Consider the following 18767-nt stretch of genomic DNA (forward strand, 5'->3'; position numbering starts at 1 on the left):
CTCTGGCATGTTAGATCAAGGTAGTTCAGGGAAGTTGACAAATCAGATCCGTAACTTTGGGATAAGGATTGGCTCTAAGGGCTGGGTCGGTCAGGCTGGGGTGCGAAGCGGGGCTGGGCTTGAGTCACGGCTGGGGAGCAGTCGGCCCGTCGCCCACCTCTCTCCGCCGCCAGAGGTGCGGTGCGCGGCCCGTCTCGCGGGGCCCTCGTCCGCAGTGCCTCGCGTGGCGCCGGCCGTAAGTTTTCACGGGGCGGTGTGTGACGCCATGCGGAAGGCGGGGCGGCAGAGGGGATCAGGTACGGCGGTTGGTGGCGGCGACTACGGACGCACGCTGGGCCTTTCTTGCAGATCTCCCCAGCTACAGCACTTAGCAGCTGACTTAGAACTGGTGCAAACCAGGGGAATCCAACTGTTTACTTAAAACAAAGCATACATTGGCCGGACACACACTGATAGTGGCGGTGTATCGACGGGCCCCCTCCGTAGCTGCGCATGTGCTGGTGATAGGCATGTCCAGCGATCTACACCTTCCTTCGGTGTGTTTGGTGACACATGTCGATGGGTTGCTGTACTCGCGGAGGTCTAGTGGCAGACTGGGCATCCCCAGGTTGACAAGGGTCGTCGCATCCATACAAGCCCAGAGGATTCACAGCCTGTTTCACCCCTCAGATGAGTCAGTGCAGTGGATCGCTCTTCAAATGATAAAGCAAACATTACATGCAGAAGCCTCCGGTGGAAAATGTCTTCATCAAAAAGGAGAAAAGTGGACGTAAATGGACCAGTTTGTATTTATTCACAGAGCTAAATGGGAAGCCAGTGTGCTTGGTGTGTTCACAGTACTTTCAGTGCTGAAGGAATATAATATTCGACTACACTATCAAACTAATCATAGTGAAAAATACGACAACTTGCAAGGACAACTGAGGACAGAGAAGATAAATGAACTGCTGGCAGGTTTGAGGAAACAGCAGTCTGTTTAAAGTTGTAGAGTTGTAGAGATCCATGATGCAGCTGTAAAACCTAGCTACCTTATTGCTAACAAAATAGCATCGGCATCAAAGCAGTACTCCGAGGGCAAGTATGTGAAGACATGCATGCTGAAGGTGGCAGGAATCGTGTGCCCCGACAAGTGCCAGGCTTCGTCAACATCAATCTGACAAGAACCTCAGTGACAGACTGGATTTCGGATCTTGCTGGAGATTTGGACAGTTAAATTAAGGACAAAGTTAAGTCAATTGTTACTGTAACTCCCTATTATCAGATAGCTCTAATAAGTCTTTAAAAACTCTCCAGCTAATTCAGAATACAGCGGCACATGTACTAACAGGAACTAAGAAACGAGATCATATTTCTCCTGTTTTAGCTTCTCTGCACTGGCTCCCTGTAAAATCCAGAATTGAATTTAAATTCCTACTGTTAACTTATAAAGCTCTAAATGGACAGGCTCTGTCATATCTTAGAAAGTTCATGGTGCCATATTATCCCACCAGAACACTGCACTCTGAGAATGCAGGGTTACTCGTGGTCCCTAAAGTCTCCAAAAGTAGATCAGGAGCCAGAGCTTTCAGCTATCAGGCTCCTCTCCTGTGGAATCATCTTCCTGTTGCGGTCCAGGAGGCAGACACTGTCTCCACATTTAAGACTAGACTTAAGACTTTCCTCTTTGATAAAGCTTATAGTTAGGGCCGGCTCAGGCTTGCCTTGTACCAGCCCCAGTTAGGCTGACTTAGGCCTAGTCTGCCAGGGGACCTCCTATAATATAGGCTGACCAAACATCCTCTTTTGCCCGGACATGTCCACTTTTCACGTCCTGTCCGGGGCGTCCGGGGGGTGTTTATAAATTAATGATAATGTCCGGTTTTCCTTGTGTGTGTGTGTGTGTGTGTGTGTGTGTGTGTGTGTGTTACAATGCAGCACGGGCTGCATATTTCTGTCCGAACCCGACAGTCATTCTGTTTTGTTAGGTCCAAAACCGAACTGAGCCCGACATTATTTAATGATTAAAGCACTGAGTTTGTGTCACACAGTTGTTATGGTTACAGGCTATTTAACAGGCCGGGCGTGCGCTGTGGGTGCTCCGCAGAGAGGGAGACCTCCGTGTTTGAGACGGGAGCGGGCGGCAGGAGGTCCAAGGCAAGGGAAGAGGGAGAAATATAACAAAGTAAGATAAAATAGGAAAACTTGTCTCCCTCTTTTATTTTATTTTCAGCGTTTAATCAAGGCAGAGGCGGGCGACAGAAGGTCCGAGGCTTCGAGGGGAGAGGTAGAAAGAAACAGCCAATGTGTGTGTGTGTTCTGTTCAGGTGTTGTCACGTAAATAACAGTCCCCAAGCAATAAACAGGACAGACAATAGGATTTTATTTATTTTTACACTACATTTTCACTGAAAGCTGACCGAATCCGACCCAAGCCCAAATACAATTTATACATTTTTGACCGAACCGGCCCGACCCGTCAGGTAGGCCTACCGCCGGGCTCGGATCGAGTAGCCACACTCTAGTGTGTGTATGTGTCCCCTATCTGAATTTCTGTCTTTGTCTTTAATATAACTGAATTTTCTATCCATACATATAAACTTTAAATATATTAAAATTATAAGGCCTCTTTGAGTAAACTGCAAGTATCATTCATCTCGTGGGTGGTCCAAGTGTCTTCTTTTTTGGAAATCAAAATATGGTCACCCTACTATAATAAACCGGGCACCTTCTCTCTCTCTCTCTCTCTCTCTCTCTCTCTCTCTCTCTCTCTCTCTTATGTCCTGTTACTGCATCTTGCTAACTCGGCCATACTGCATGTCACTAACTCGGCTTCTTCTCCGGAGCCTTTGTGCTCCACTGTCTCGCAGGTTAACTTATATCGCAGCAGTGCCTGGATAGTGAGACGTGTGTGGTTGTGCTGCTGCCGTGGTCCTGCCAGATGCCTCCTGCTGCTGCTGTTACACATATGATTATTGTCACATACATATACTATCAGATAGTAATATATACTTTCAACATATTGGACCACAATAGCCAGAATCATAATTATAACATTATTACTTTCATTAATGTTGTTGTAAGCTATTACCGTTACCGTCTGTCCTACATCTCTCTCTGTCTCTGTCTCTGTCTCTTTCTGTCTCATTGTGTCATACGCGTTACTGTTAATTTATTATATTGATCTGTTCTGTACGACATCTATTGCACGTCTGTCCGTCCTGGAAGAGCGATCCCTCCTCACTTGCTCTTCCTGAGGTTTCTACCGTTTTTTTTTTTCCCCCGTTAAGGTTTTTTTTGGGGGGAGTTTTTCTTTATCCGCTGTGAGGGTCCAAAGGACAGAGGGATGTTGTATGCTGTAAAGCCCTGTGAGGCAAATTGTGATTTGTGATATTGGGCTTTATAAATAAAATTGATTGATTGATTGATTGATTGATTGATTGATTGATTTGTTGCATTCTCAGTTGCAATTGGTTTGTGCATGGACATTACTGATGTTGCTCAACTGGCCATATTTATTCCTGGTGTTGATTCATTTGTGGTGTTGATGAGAATTTGACTGTCACCAAGGAGTTCCTTGAGTTGGTGCCGATGGCAGACACCACAACAGCAAATTTTTTTAACATTAATTTTTTACATTTTTAGCTCTCTGGTTGGAGCGCTGGACAGGATCGGGGTTGACTGAGCCCATGCTGCCAGCCTCGCTACGGACGGTGTGCCATCAATGATCGGTAAAAAGGCAGGTGTTGTGACAAAATTCAGAGAAAAAGAAAAAATGTTGACATTTGGCTGCAAATGGAGAGCACAGTTTTTGGACTTTTCACTGTATTTTGCACAAAGATGCATTGTATTGCAAGTCGTTATGAACTGATCACGTCATGGAAGTGGTTTGTCTGAACTGTTAATTTCATCCGAGCCAGAGGACTGAACCATTGTCAGTTTGACAGCCTTCTTAATGATAAACACATTACCCATGGCCCGCCGTACTACACCAAAGTACAGTGGTTAAAGTGAGGAGCTGTGCTCATACATTTTTTAATTACAAGAGGAAATTGGACAATTTATGGAGCAAAAAGGAAAACCAGTGCCAGAGCTGCAGGATATCTATGGGGTCAGATCAGTCTCATAATGAATGAATTCACGCAGGGTTTTTCACAAATGCACATGCTCTGGTTCACAGTTGTATTTTGGACTCACTAATGCACACGATCTGTTTCACAAATGCACATGCTCTGGTTCACAAATATCATTTTTATGCAAACTTGTAATATAAATTCGGAAATGCGCACGCTCTGCTTCACAAATATTATTTTTATGCAAACTTGTAATATAAATTCACAGATCATGCAAATCGCTGAACGTGCATTTACGAACTGCTTCTCATTTGTGAACTTCTACATTTGTGAGAGAAATCTGTGTGGTGAATTTTGAGACTCCCCTGACGTCGCAGGTCAACGAATGTCACCATTGGCTGATAAATCTGTCAATCAAATTTATGATTCTGATTGACAGATTCATCAGTTAATCAGGCGTGTTCGCTTTCAGCCAGTCGTATGGCTCCTTACATTTTCTCCACACTTTTAAACCAATCACAGAGCTACTGAGCTACTGTTTGCAGTGTTCAAACAAGACGCGCTAGACTGAAACGGTGGAAGAGACATGGATCAGTCTCAACCTGTAAGTAACACATTTATCTTATTATCCCCTCGTTGTATATCATGCAATGTTATTGAATTATGAGTTGAAGCGTTCTGCTTAGCCAAGTAACATGTTAAGGAGCCATACGACTGGCTGAAAGCGAACACACCTGATTAACTGATGAATCTGTCAATCAGAATCATAAATTTGATTGACAGATTTATCAGCCAATGGTGACATTCGTTGACCTGTGACGTCAGGGGAGTCTCAGAATTCACCACACAGATTTCTCTCACAAATGTAGAGGTTCACAAATGAGAAGCAGTTCGTAAATGCACATTCAGCGATTTGCATGATCTGTGAATTTATATTACAAGTTTGCATAAAAATAATATTTGTGAAGCAGAGCGTGCGCATTTCCGAATTTATATTACAAGTTTGCATAAAAATGATATTTGTGAACCAGAGCATGTGCATTTGTGAAACAGATCGTGTGCATTAGTGAGTCCAAAATACAACTGTGAACCAGAGCATGTGCATTTGTGAAAAACCCTGCGTGAATTCATTCATTATAAGACTGATCTGACCCCATAGATATCCAACTTGAGGTAACTGACTTGCAGCGTGACTCAGATTTGAAAAACAGATTTGCCTCGGTGGGCTTGGACACTTTTTTATCAATATCTTTTACCAGGGTACCCAAAATTGACAGCCCTGGCTGCAAAGGCTTTGTGAATGTTTGGGATCACTTACCTTTGAGAACAACTTTTTTCTGTGATGAGCATCAATAAAACAAAACTGCATTCCAGACTCACACACACACGCACTTATGAAATTCTGAAAATGGTAACAGCTCAGGATTTGACACCTAACATTGATGCACTTGTGAAGGCTAAGAGATGCCAGATCTCAAGAGCAAGTTAAGTAGTGAGTAACCTACTTCATGTAAAATTCTGCTTCAGAGGCTTTTCCAGCCTGACCAAAATACAGTGAATACTTATTGTTGTTATATTTAAAGATATGGAACACTGTGCAAAATGTTGTCAATTTGCAGGTTTAGGTCAAAGAATCTATTGCTAAGGTACTGCCAAAGCTTTTGATCTGTAAGGCAGGAGATAACTCAACCTGCTTCTTCAACAGCTTCCACTTAGTTTGGTGTGGTGAAGCCAGCATAACTGCACAAATGTATGTAAAAATGCACATTTAATGACTGTGAGCAGTAGACCGACTAGATGTAGAAAAACTGAGACATGTTAAAATTGCACTATTTTTCTTAAGAAATTTCAGGCTGTTCATTATCTGTTTTGTAAATGCCATTTTCAGTAATTGTGAATTTTTCAGAATGTTTTTGCACTAATGTTTTGTGCCTTTTTAGATCCACTGTGATCTGTAAATTGTAATGCACATGTAAACTAAAAGTGAACAATAGATTGACGGAATGTGGAAATAATAAGACACATTGTTGAAACTGCAGTTATTTTTGTGAAGACATCTCAGGCTGCTTATCATCTGTTTTGTAAATGGATTGTTCAATATTGTGTTTGTAATTCTTTACACTAAAAGAAAAGAAACAATTTGGAGGTGTTATTTATAAGGTTATTATGCGGTGGTTTTACTGGTCAGGCCCTCTTAGCATCTAAGTGGGCTGTATGTGGCCCCCGAACTGAAATGAGTTTGACATCCCTGCACTAAAGTAAACATATTTATTATATTACATTACATTTCTGCCAATACATCTCCCTAAATCCCACACACTGGACCTTTAAGTAACAGTACTAATACCCACACAGTAAAAATATTCTGTTACTGGTAAAAGTCTTGCATTGAAAATATTAATAATAAAAATGAATAATAAAGGTATGTAAGTACAATCAAAAGTATCAAAAGTAACAATATTCATGCAGAAACTTTTGAATCCATTTAATCAATCAAAAATAAACTTAGTAAAAGGAAAAGCAGCAAGTCCTCATATTTGAGAAACTGGAGCCATGAAATGTTTTTTCATGGAAAAATAATTTAAACAATTATCAAATTAGTTGGGGCGGCACGGTGGTGTGGTGGTTGGCACTGTCGCCTCACAGCAAAAGGGTTCCCGGTTTGATCCTGGGTGTGGGAGCCCTTCTGTGCGGAGTTTGCATGTTCTCCCTGTGTCAGCGTGGGTTCTCTCCGGGCACTCCAGCTTCCTCCCACAGTCCAAAGACATGCAGATTGGGGATTAGGTTAATTGAAAACTCTAAATTGTCCGTAGGTGTAAATGTGAGCGTGAGTGGTTGTCTGTCTCTATGTGTCAGCCCTGCGATAGTCTGGCGACCTGTCCAGGGTGTACCCTGCCTCTCGCCCGATATCAGCTGGGATAGGCTCCAGGGGAACTGCCCATTGGTTCGACAGCCCATTGGTTCGCCATCCCATTGTTCCGACCATATTAAACTCATTGTTCCTAAGTCCGTTCTGAAATAATCATGATGCCCTGTGGTTAAGGTCTGGTTAGGTTTAGGCACAAAAACCACTTGGTTAGGGTCAGGAAAAGATCATGGTGTGGGTTAAAATGAAAAAGAAAGTGACAAACACATAAGCCGCGAGCCTGCTCCGCCTCAAGCCGGTCGCGGTGCAGCATACGCCCGCCGCGAGCCGTTCAGCACCGCAGACAGTCGGACTAATGGGATGTCGAACCAATGGGCTGTCGAACCAATGACATGGACCTGGCTTCAGCCCACCCGCGACCCTCAAGAGGATGAAGCGGTTAGAAGATGAATAAATGAATGAATGAATGAATCAAATTAGTTGCCAATAAGTTTTCTAACCAATTGAGTAATAGTTTAAGCTGCACTTGTGTATGGTTTGTGTGCAAAAACCTAATTTGTAAAGTAACTAGCAACTTAAGTTATCAAATAATAGTGGAGTAGAAGTAGAAAATTGTATTCAAGTATAGTACTTGAGTATATGTACTTAGTCACATTCCAGCACCGGACAGCAGAGGGAGTAACTGAGAATGCAGTCACTGGGATCAGTGAACCAATTATAGTAATTTTTATTTGGCCCATGAATTTATTGATAATCTAATCATTATAATTACCCTAAAACATAATAATCTAAATTTGATTATATGATTTTCATTCATTTTTTTCTGTTCCTTAAATTTGAAACATTTTTTTTCTTGCATTGGACAATTTGTGCACTGTGAAAAATAGATTTTTTTTTCTCTTGTCTTGGTCAGAGTACTCACGACCACTTGTAAAATGTTCTCATACCAAAGAGAAGAGCCAAAATAATAAAACATTGATGAATCCCTGAAATTAATGGGTACTAACAAATAAGGACAAACAGTAAATACAAACAAAAATAAGAGAAAATTTGTTTATATTGCCTCTTGCATGAGGCTCAATTTAACTAAAATAGGAACAATTTCAAACACTAAAGGATGTAACAGAAACTAGTAATGTGCCCCAATCTGATCTAACTTGATATAATTTCTCCTATGTGACTTACCCATTTCCAAATTGAGTTATTTTGTTGTGAACTGTGAGAATACAAACAATACTGAAAAGAAATCTTGTGAAAACTGAAGTGTATTTTTAAAACAGACAATGCATGTAACAGGCTAAAGTTTACGCGGTGTCCCAGAACGTCAACAACCAATGCACCCAGGGTACCTTGCATGTGTTATGTCGACGTGGAAAGTCCATGACCAAACGCTGATATGTGACGAGGTCAGAGTGAGAATGTATTGTATGCATCTGTTTTCCCCTGCCGAGTAGAACAAATAAAATTAGAGTTCAGTCATGACAAAAACTCTGTAGCCCAGTGTAATGTCTAAAACAAGAATTTGTGAAATACAGATACAATCAAGTGAAGAATATTCCATTTTACAGTTTAGATTGACAAACTGTAACACACCAGCAATAACAACACAAGGTCAGGAGTTTAAGTGAATAGTAGCAGCTAATCACTACACAATTCACATCAGCAAAAACTGTCTACTATAACATATTAACAATTCCCCCCCCCCCCCCCCCCCAATTGAGAATCATGAATAAATACTGTTCATTTCCTTCAATAAAACAACTAATTATGGCAGTACTGGTAAATCAAAACAATGAGTGAGCAAACAGCTCTGTGCTGCAGCAATCACATGATGGTAATTCTCTCAGGTGAAACGTGGGCAGCTGAGCCCACTGGCTCCAGGCGCTGGCACCGGTGGTGATTGCTGTCCAGGCCCCGGCGGACTCTGTGGAGCTTGCTGGCCACACAAGGAAGCAGCATCAGCACCTTCCCCAGGATAACACACACCGGCAGGGCCAGGGCCACCACAAAGCTGGGGGGCAGGTAGAAACGGTAGGCTTCCTCCTCAAAGGCTCGCTTCCATCCAAACAGCAGGCCGTGGAAAGTAGCAATGAGCAGAGCGATGTAGCCTAGCGTGGACTGGTCGAAGACAGGAAGACTCATGATGGTACACAGTAACAACTAATGTGATCATACAGCAAAGAACCAGGTCAGACACACAGCACCAGCTACACTAATAATGCCATGTGACAAATTTAACTCTGTAGAAGGACAAGGTCACACATGAGTGAATGCAGGCAAGTTACCATCACCAGCCGAGGCGATATTTGTATTGATTGTGGGCAGTGCCAGGTGTGAGGGACACAGAAAGCTAGCTGGCTAGATAATGTTAGCAAGCTTGCAAATAAATATTGCGAAATATGATGTTAATGGTGCGTTTACCATGCAAAGAAACAAATTTGCTTTGCCACTTGAAGCAGATGTTTTATTAATCCCTTTGCTTGCATTAAGTAGAAGGTGACAGGAGATGTATATTTGCCAATGTTAGTTTTGTGCATGTGTGACCATACCCTACATCCTACATAACCCATTTACTCTATTTAAGCTATTCCTGTTGCATTCTCAGCGTTTAATGTTTAAATCAGGGGCTTTCAAATTATGAATTGCTTTTAAATTATGAGTTGTGAGTTACAGAGGGTTGCTGAAGCCGGAAGCAGATACTTCCTGTGACGCCGTCACACGCCGTTTAAGCTGACGACAGATCGTGCCGGAATCTGAGCTCTTTTTAATAGTTTTGAAGTGAGCATCCTCTGGTCTTTGTTATTTTCTAAGTGTCTTATAGTGTGTCCTGTTCTGACACTAAATGTGACACTTTATCTATGCCGCGATTTAAAGTTATCTGACCCTACACACGGAGCGGACCTCTTGCAGAGGGACAGATTGATTGTTTACCTTGACAACCGGTAACAATTCCCACAAAATAAGCCTCCTCTTACCTCTCCACCGGACTGTGCTGGATGCCTTCAGTTATCCCAGAAAATAACTGAACTGGAGGGTCAGATCTCAACCCTTTACCAGATCCAGGACTCTGAACGCCTACTGGACTCGTTGGCCGCGGAGGCTTCCTGCCTAGCCGACAATAACACCACTCTGCCCTGGCCTGGACCCGCTCACCTCTCCGACACGGTGCAGCCCATCGTGGGGTCCATCCAGGAGTATGACCAGGACTGGCCTCGGCTCGGTGCGAAGCCGAAAGTTCGGAACTGCTCCACACCAGCCTCCGCGGAGCCCTGGACTGTCATTTGGGGTAAGAAGTCCGGCCGTAACAACTCCCAGTCCCCTCCATCTTGCTCTACTCCTCCCTCAGAGACCATTCAGCTGGGAAACAGGTTCGAGGTGCTGGGAAAGCTGAACAAGAACCCACCCAACGGCCTTGAGCCTCCCGCCAGCCCAGTCCGTGCACCACCGAGGCGCCTCCCGTCGGGTCCAGCCGGAGCCTCTGCCCGCCGTTCAGGAGCAGCTGGACACCGCGCACCGCTACGGCCCAGCTCATCCAGGGGAAGGAGCCCCGCGCCGCCAGGTGAGCCACAGCGTCTGCAGCCGACAACTCTGGTGATAGGGGACTCCATCATCCGGAACGTCCGATCCCGCTCAGCATTAACGTGCTGTTTTCCCAGAGCCACAGTCTGTGACATCACCACCAAAGCCGCGGAGCTCATCACAAGCAGTCCAGGAATCACAACAGTAATAATCCACGCAGGTACAAATGACATCCAGCAGTCTGAGCTCCTCAAAAACGATTTTGTCCACCTAATCACTACACTCCAGAGAGCAGTAAATCACGTCCACATATCCGGCCCCATCCCCTCCTGTGGCCGCGGCTGTGGGTGCTTCAGCCGGCTGCTGGCGCTGCATACCTGGTTGTTGTCAGCCTGCACTGCTCATGGTGTCAACTATATTGACAATTTTAACCTGTTCTGGAGCAGGAGAGAACTTTTCAGGGGCGATGGAGTCCATCCTAACTGGCTAGGGGCAAAAATGCTCACAGGAAACATTTTCCACAGCGTCCACCACCCACGTGTATCTCACCACAGTAAACAATCAACATCACCACCGTCAACCCCCTCCAATCAGTCCATCTACTATTGATGTCCCCCCGGTCCTAGCACCACCATTATTGGTTCCTCATACTCACCAGTAACTGATTATGAGGAGCCAGGACCCGTCCCACACTGTTGATCCCAACACCAGGAAATCACTTTAAATACCATACCAAACAATCTTTCTGTAGACTCTGCCCCTCAGCCACCCACATCACCCACAGCACCCACAGCACCATCCTCCTCCACCCATGGACTCCCTATCACCGTAATCACCAACACCAGATCTCACACCATAAAACCATACTCCGGACCCAATCATTACAACCTCAAACATATAATTAAAGCTGCAAGCAGCGTTGGGAGGGACCTCGGCCCCCCGCCGTCGTCCCCCAGCTCAAGTTGCAGACCTAAGCCATGTGACCTAATGAAACTTTGACATGTGCGATGATCAAACAACACACACACACAAACACACACAGGCCTGTGTCTGTCAGAGTGAAGCCATTGTTATGCTAATTAATGACCACGTACTTAGGTGACAGCACAGGCACTTCAAGTTCAGTTTGACTAATGACTAATGATAACAGAATCAGCAGGACGCATTTGACACCACAGCAGCAACACAACCACACACACCACACTATCCAGGCACCGCTGTGATAGAAGTTATCCTGCAAGACAGTGGAACACAAAGGCTCTGGAGAAGAGGCCGAGTTACTGACATGCAGTACGGCAGTTAGTGACAAGCAGAGAGGGAGAGAAGGGAGAGAGAGGAGAGAGGGGGGAGAAAGAGAGAGAGAGAGAGAGAGAGGGGGGACAGGGAGTGGAGTGTGTGTGTGTCTGTGTGTGTGTGAGTGTAATTGTGTCGCTAAAATTTGCAAATTATGAACTGCAGGTTGCTTTAAGGTTACATTATTTTTTTTCTCCATGTCTCTCTCTCTCTCTCTCTCTCTCTACATATATATATATATATATATATATATAATATATCTCACTGTCTTTCTCTCTCAAACAAACACACACAATCAATATTTTTTATGTATAATCTGACAATGAGATAAAAAAAAGAAAAAAAAAATTAATATTTTTATGGTTGTTTTTCAACAAAGACAAAAAGTCCTGAAGGGAACAAGGTCTATTTTATTTGAAAAATAGAAACTGCCCACAAAAATGATAATGCATCAAAATTGGTGTTGTTATTTATCATTCACATATCACAGACTGTGATAAATAAAATAAAAAAATCCATCCAACATTTATTATATAGTTAATCTTAATTCATGTTTTTTCATTAAAGTAACAGTGACTTCATGTAAATAAAATGGCAAATATATTGTGAAAATCCTCAAAAGGAATGAATATTAGATATGCATAATCTGAGAACAAGTTGCTTAAAAGATTTAAGCAAAAAAATGTAGAGAAATATGTTAATATTTAATATTTTTCTGTTGTTCACACCGTTCCGAAGGGGACAGGTGTGATTTTTTATAAGGGGGCCCGCAGGGTTAAAAATGCAAGGTTCTTATGAAGGTGGTGTGAGCTTATAATTTGAAACTTGTAGACACAAGCCATGTGACCGAATGAAACTTTGACATGTGTGATGATCTACACACAAACTACACATCCATATTCATTTGAAATCATGTGACCTAGTGAAAGCTTGAGTGATATGTACTGGCTGCTTTGAGGATCTAAGTGCAGCAAACAGACACAAATATATACTAAGACCTACAAATGTTGAATTAAAATCTGATTGTATACATATGTGACACTAATCATATGTGTATAATAACACTAGAAGTATGACACACACAGACAGACAGACATAGACGGCCGAGTTCTCAACATGCAGAGAGGGAGAGACGAGAGAAAGAGGACAGAGGGAGGAGAGAGAGAGAGAGAGAGAGAGCAGCTTAGCAGCAGCAACATATGTCAGGTTATGCCACAGCCTGAGGGACAACCATCACAACACCCGACACACCTGTCTATATTTACAGTCCTTGTAACTCACAATCTACATTTTTCTTTATTCATTTTTTTTCTATATTATATATTGGTGTATTGTATTGTAGATTGGTGTATTTTGTATTATATATCATATATTTAATCTTTTTTTATAGTTTTCTGACTTACTTTTATTATTGTACTTTATTTGTAAATTTTAATGTCTTTGGCAATATTGTTAATCTACAGTCATGCCAATAAAGCTTAGGGAATAGAGAGAGAGAGAGAGATAGAGAGGGCGGGGGGCTAGGGAGTGGAGTGTGTGTATGTGTGTGTGTGTGTGTGTCTCTGTGTGTCTGTGTGTGTCCTTGTACTTCTCCTGTTATTACACACATATCATTATTGTCACATATGTATACTATCAGATATTAATATATACTTCCCACATGTTGTACCACAATAGCCAGGATCATAAGTCAAACTCAATTTTAAAAACTGTAAAGGGTGCTTATGAAGGTGGTGTGAGCGTATATTTTGAAAGTTATAGACATAAGCCATGTGACCTAATGAAACTTTGACATGTGTGATGATCAAATCAAACCTCTGTCATTTTTATATTTATTTGTTTTAATAACACTGTGCACAAGGACCAGACTGTCAGTCTGTCAGATCAGCTCTGAAATGTTTAATGCTCATAATATGTAGGTCTTATTGTTTACATTTTAAAAATCTTTATGACGCTTCAAAGACGTACTATCAGTGACTAATAATCTCTATCAATGATGTTATTAGTCACACTGATGGAACATAATTCCTATAGCCTAATATTGCAAATTATTTGTTAATATTTCTGAGTGAGCAATGGTGCAACATTGCAGAGTCTTTAAATTTACTACATCTGTAACTGAAATACTGTCACTGAATGCTGTTGAGTCAAGAAACAAATATCGATCAATCAATCAATCAATATCACAAATCACAATTTGCCTCACAGGGCTTTACAGCATACAACATCCCTCTATCCTCAGGACCCCATGAGACAGAAGGGGAGACAGAGAGAGATGCAGGAAAGATGATCATGACAGTAGCTTACAACAACATTAATGAAAGCAATAATATTAAAATTATAATTCTAGCAATTGTGGTACAATATGTTGAATTAATATCTAATAGTATACATATGTGACAATAATCATATGTGTATAATAACAGTAGAAGTATAACACACACAGATATAGATGACCGAGTTAGACATGCAGAAAGGGAGAAAAGGGAGAAAGAGGACAGAGGGGGGAGAGAGAGAGACAGAGAAAGAGAGGGGGGGAGGGGGCAGGGAGTGGAGTGTGTGTACAATATGTTGAATTAATATCTGATTGTATACATATGTGACACTAATCATATGTGTATAATAAAAGGGAGTGGAGTGTGTCTGTCTGTCTGTCTGTGTGTCTCTGTGTGTCCGTGTCTGTCTGTGTGTGCCATAATTCTACTGTTATTATACACATATGATTATTGTCACATATGTATGACAAAGTTTTAGGAATGAGTTTGGTAAATGTTACAGTGACAGTGTGTCAGAGTGAAGCCTTTGTTATGCTAATTGATGAGAGCTGCATCTCAGACACAGAGCAGAATGGCTTGAAACTTTCTCAAACAAATCCTTCCAGATTCCAAACTGTGGGTCCCATCTTCAATCTGAAAGCATCACCAGATAGATAAATTTGTTCTGAACGCAAACATATAAAGCTTGTATGTCTATGGACTGAAAAATGTCACCTTAATCACAAGTTTACAATGTGTTGGCCCTCATCTTTTCTTCCAGAGATCATCATGAGGAGTTGTGTCCTGCACCTTCTAACGCTTCTAAAATCCAAACCGTTCAAGTTATGACAAAGTCCTTCACAAGTAATGTTCAGCAGGGGTAGAGCTGTAATTTGTGCAAGTTTGAAGCAGTTATGATAAACGGTGTAGGAGCAAATAACTTTTGTTCGACAGAATTTGTGAAAAACGTCACCTTACATTCAAATAACATCACACACACAAACACACACACAGGCTTGTGTCTGTCAGAGTGAAGCCATTGTTATGCTAATTAATGACCATGTCATTAGGTGACTTCAAGCTCAGTTTGACTAATAAGTAATGATAACAAAATCAGCAGGCATTTCACACTACAGCAGCAACACAACCTCACATGTCACCAGGCAGGCACCGCTGTGATAGAAGTTAACCTGCTGCACATTTCTTTGTTACTCAGGACTGTCTTAAGTTACTGAATTTTTGCAGATCAGTCATTTCTTTGAGCATCACTTTTTGTCTTAACGTTCAAATATTACACTGCACAAATTCATCCTCAGCTCAAATCAAACCTCTGTCGTTTTATATTTATTTGATTTAATAACACTGTGCACAAGGATCAGACTGGCAATCTGTCATAGCAGCTCCCAAATGTTTATTGCACATAATGTAGCTTACAACAACATTAATAAAAGTAATAATATTATAATTATAATTCTGGCAACTATAGTACAATATGTTGAATTAATATCTGATTGTATACATATGTGACACTAATCATATGTGTATAATAACAGTAGAAGTATGAGAAACACAGACAGACAGACATAGACGGCCGAGTTCTCAACATGCAGAGAGGGAGAGAAGGGAGAAAGAGGACAGAGGGGGGAGAGAGAGAGAGAGGGAGGCTAGGGACTGGTGTGTGTGTGTGTGTGTGTGTGTGTGTGTGTGTGTGTGTGTCCGTTTCTGTCTGTGTGTGCCATACTTCTCCTGTTATTACACACATATGATTATTGTCACATATGTATACCATCAGATATTAATATATACTTCCCACATGTTGTACCACAATAGCCAGAATCATAAGTCAAACTCAATTTTAAAAACTGTAAAGGGTTCTTATGAAGGTGGTGTGATATATTTGCAATTTGTAGACATAAGACATGTGACCTAATGAAACTTTGACAGTTTGTGATAGAAGTTAACCTGCAAGACAGTGGAGCACAAAGGCTCTGAAGAAGAGACCGAGATACTGACATGCAGTAACAGGACAGAGAGAGAGAGAGAGAGAGAGAGATGGGGACAGGGAGAGAGAGAGAGTTTGCTGACATATTGACATATCTCACATGTTCACATACTTCCTGTTTGTGGCAGACAAAGTTACAGATTGCACGAAGTATACATAATGTTGTATGCATCAAAAACACAGCATTTAATTTTTCTGTCAGTTACATCAAAAGAAAGGTGTTTGATGAGACTACTGTGTTGTTGAATGTTACATTTCCTCAAAGATGTATATTCTTTCCTGATCTTTGTAACACTGTTACTGACTTGTACTTGAAATGAGGTGATTTACTGCAACCCTCCAGGTCAGTCTCTTGGGTTCAGAGATATAAAATTGATAAAATACATGGAAATACTTTTAAGGTCATTTTTAAAGTAATTTAAAACCTCATGTGTGTGTGACCACACACATACACACTTCACTCTGACACACAGACTGTCAGAGTGAAGCCTTTGTTATGCTAATTAAGGACTGCATGCAGCTCAGACACAGAGCAGAATGGCTTGAAACTTTCTCAAACAAATGCTTCCAGATGCCAAACCGTGGGTCCCATCTTCAATCTGAAAACATCACCAGATAGATAAATTTGTTCTGAACGCAAACATATAAAGCTTGTATGTCTATGGACTGAAAAATGTCACCTTAATCACAAGTTTACAGTGTGTTGGCCCTCATCTTTTCTTCCAGAGATCATCATGAGGAGTTGTGTCCTGCACTTTCTAACGCTTCTAAAATCCAAACCGTTCAAGTTATGACAAAGTCCTTCACAAGTAATGTTCAGCAGGGGTAGAGCTGTAATTTGTGCAAGTTTGAAGCAGTTATGATAAACGGTGTAGGAGCAAATAATTTTTGATCGACAGAATTTGTCAAAAACGCCATCTTACATTCAAAGACCGACAGCTCACTTCCTGTTGGAGTTAGGTCAGGGGTTGCAGCGCGACATTTGTAGGTCTTTATGAGACGAACGAGACAGTTTTGGTTTGGTCTTTCTATGTGGTTCCTACCCGTCGCACCGGGCATTTTAGTGTGTCTAGGTGGCACAACAAATCCTCAGGAGGTTTTGGCGCACATCACCTGAAACGCGTCATAACATCCAAACCAGTCGAGGATTGACAAAGTTACGCACAATAATTGATAAGGACACGTTGAAGATTAATGTGTGCGAGTTTGAAGCCGATACGATAAACGGTGTCGGACTAGTTGATTTTTAAAGGAATTTTTTTTTTTTGAGGAAAACTCTTATTTTGAAAGGGAAATATCTCACTTCCTGTTGGAGTTAGGTCATGGGTGCGAGCGCGTGATTTGTAGGTCTTGATGAGACGAACGAGGCTGTTTTAGTTTGATCTTCCTACGACGTTCCTACTGGCTGCAGCGGCCATTTTTGTGTTTCTAGGTGGCGCTAGAGAGCCCATTTTGGCACTTTTCAGATTAATTTCATCAGTTTATAAAATTTTTCGCCAGTCCTGACAGGCATGCCAATTTTGGTGAGTTTTCGAGCATGTTTAGGGGGTCAAATTCCAGTTGAAAGTCGCGTACGCTGAAAGAAAGAAAGAAACAATAATAATAATAATAATAATAATAATAATAATAATAAACACTACAAGAACAAGAGGGTCCTCGCCCTTTCAGGCCGGGGTCCCTAAAAATACACCATCCCCCCGCTCATCCCCCACAAACACCAGAGAGAAAACTCAACATGGCACTTTTAAATGTACGCTCTCTTTTAAATAAGACTTTTTAAATTAATGACCTGATTTTAGATAACAGTATTGATTTTATGTTTTTAACTGAGACATGGCTTGGCTCAGATGGACCTGCAGCACTTAATGAAGCATCCCCGCCTGGTTTTAATTATTTACATTCTTTTAGAAATGGTAGACGGGGTGGGGGGACTGCAACAATTCTTTTAAGTTCACATGGTTTTAAAAAGGTTTTATTTGGTGATTTTATTTCTTTTGAGTATCATTCCTTTGTTTTTAGCAGTCCCCCTATATTTTGTATAACTGTTTACAGGCCACCCAAAAAATGCTCTGCTTTTATCAGTGAATTTTCAGAATTGTTATCAATCATTCATTCGAAGTACAACAAAATCATTATTGTAGGGGATTTTAATATTCATGTTGACAATCCGTCTGATTCTTTAAGCTCTGAATTTTTAAATCTTATTAATTTTATGAATTTTAACCAGCATGTATCAAGGTCCACCCACAACAGAGGACATATATTAGATCTTTTAATAACCTTTGGGTTATCAGCCACTGTGTCCTCTGTTGTGGATGTGGGCTTGTCCGACCATCACTGTGTGTTTTTTAATGTAATGGATTTTATCCAGCAGGACATCCCGGAGCGTACTGTCAGGAAACGCTATCTTACTTCTGAAGTGGCTGCTAATTTTAGTGAGATTTTAACTGATGCTCCAAAGGCTGTTTTACCCTCTTCTTGTGATTTCATTGTTGATCATTTTAACCAGAAACTTAAGTCAGCAATAGATTTTGTTGCACCATTAAAGGTGAAAAAGACTAAACCAAACATAAAACCACCATGGAGAACAAACAAGGTTCTCAGATTAAAGAGAGAATGCAGAATTGCAGAGAGAAGATGGAGGAAAAACCAATTACAAGTACATTATCAGATATTTCGGAAACATATTACCACCTACAACAGAGCAGTAAAAGAAGCAAGACAGGAGCACTTTTCAAAATTAATTGCTGACAATTACAATAACCCCAAAATCCTTTTCTCAA

The 18767-nt window shown here is 41.5% G+C and overlaps 1 protein-coding gene across 5 annotated transcripts in view; it reads right to left on the reverse strand.

Annotated features, from left to right (window-relative positions):
- Nucleotides 1-18767, reverse strand: part of steap2 (STEAP family member 2, metalloreductase) — a 247896-nt gene that overhangs the window by 34806 nt on the left and 194323 nt on the right. For 3 of the 5 annotated variants that reach the window (XM_049565776.1, XM_049565779.1, XM_049565777.1), the window contains one exon: nucleotides 8690-9033. The exons of 1 other annotated variant lie outside the window; for it this stretch is intronic. In XM_049565776.1, the coding sequence (XP_049421733.1) occupies nucleotides 8740-9033 (294 nt within the window). In that variant the 3' untranslated portion in view covers nucleotides 8690-8739. Of the gene's footprint in view, nucleotides 1-8689; nucleotides 9034-16356; nucleotides 17561-18767 lie in introns of those variants that run through there. One more of the 5 variants, XM_049565780.1, reaches the window with a different exon arrangement.

The sequence above is a fragment of the Epinephelus fuscoguttatus genome, linkage group LG21 (assembly GCF_011397635.1).
Source record: "Epinephelus fuscoguttatus linkage group LG21, E.fuscoguttatus.final_Chr_v1".
Classification (NCBI taxonomy): Eukaryota; Metazoa; Chordata; class Actinopteri; order Perciformes; family Serranidae; genus Epinephelus; species Epinephelus fuscoguttatus.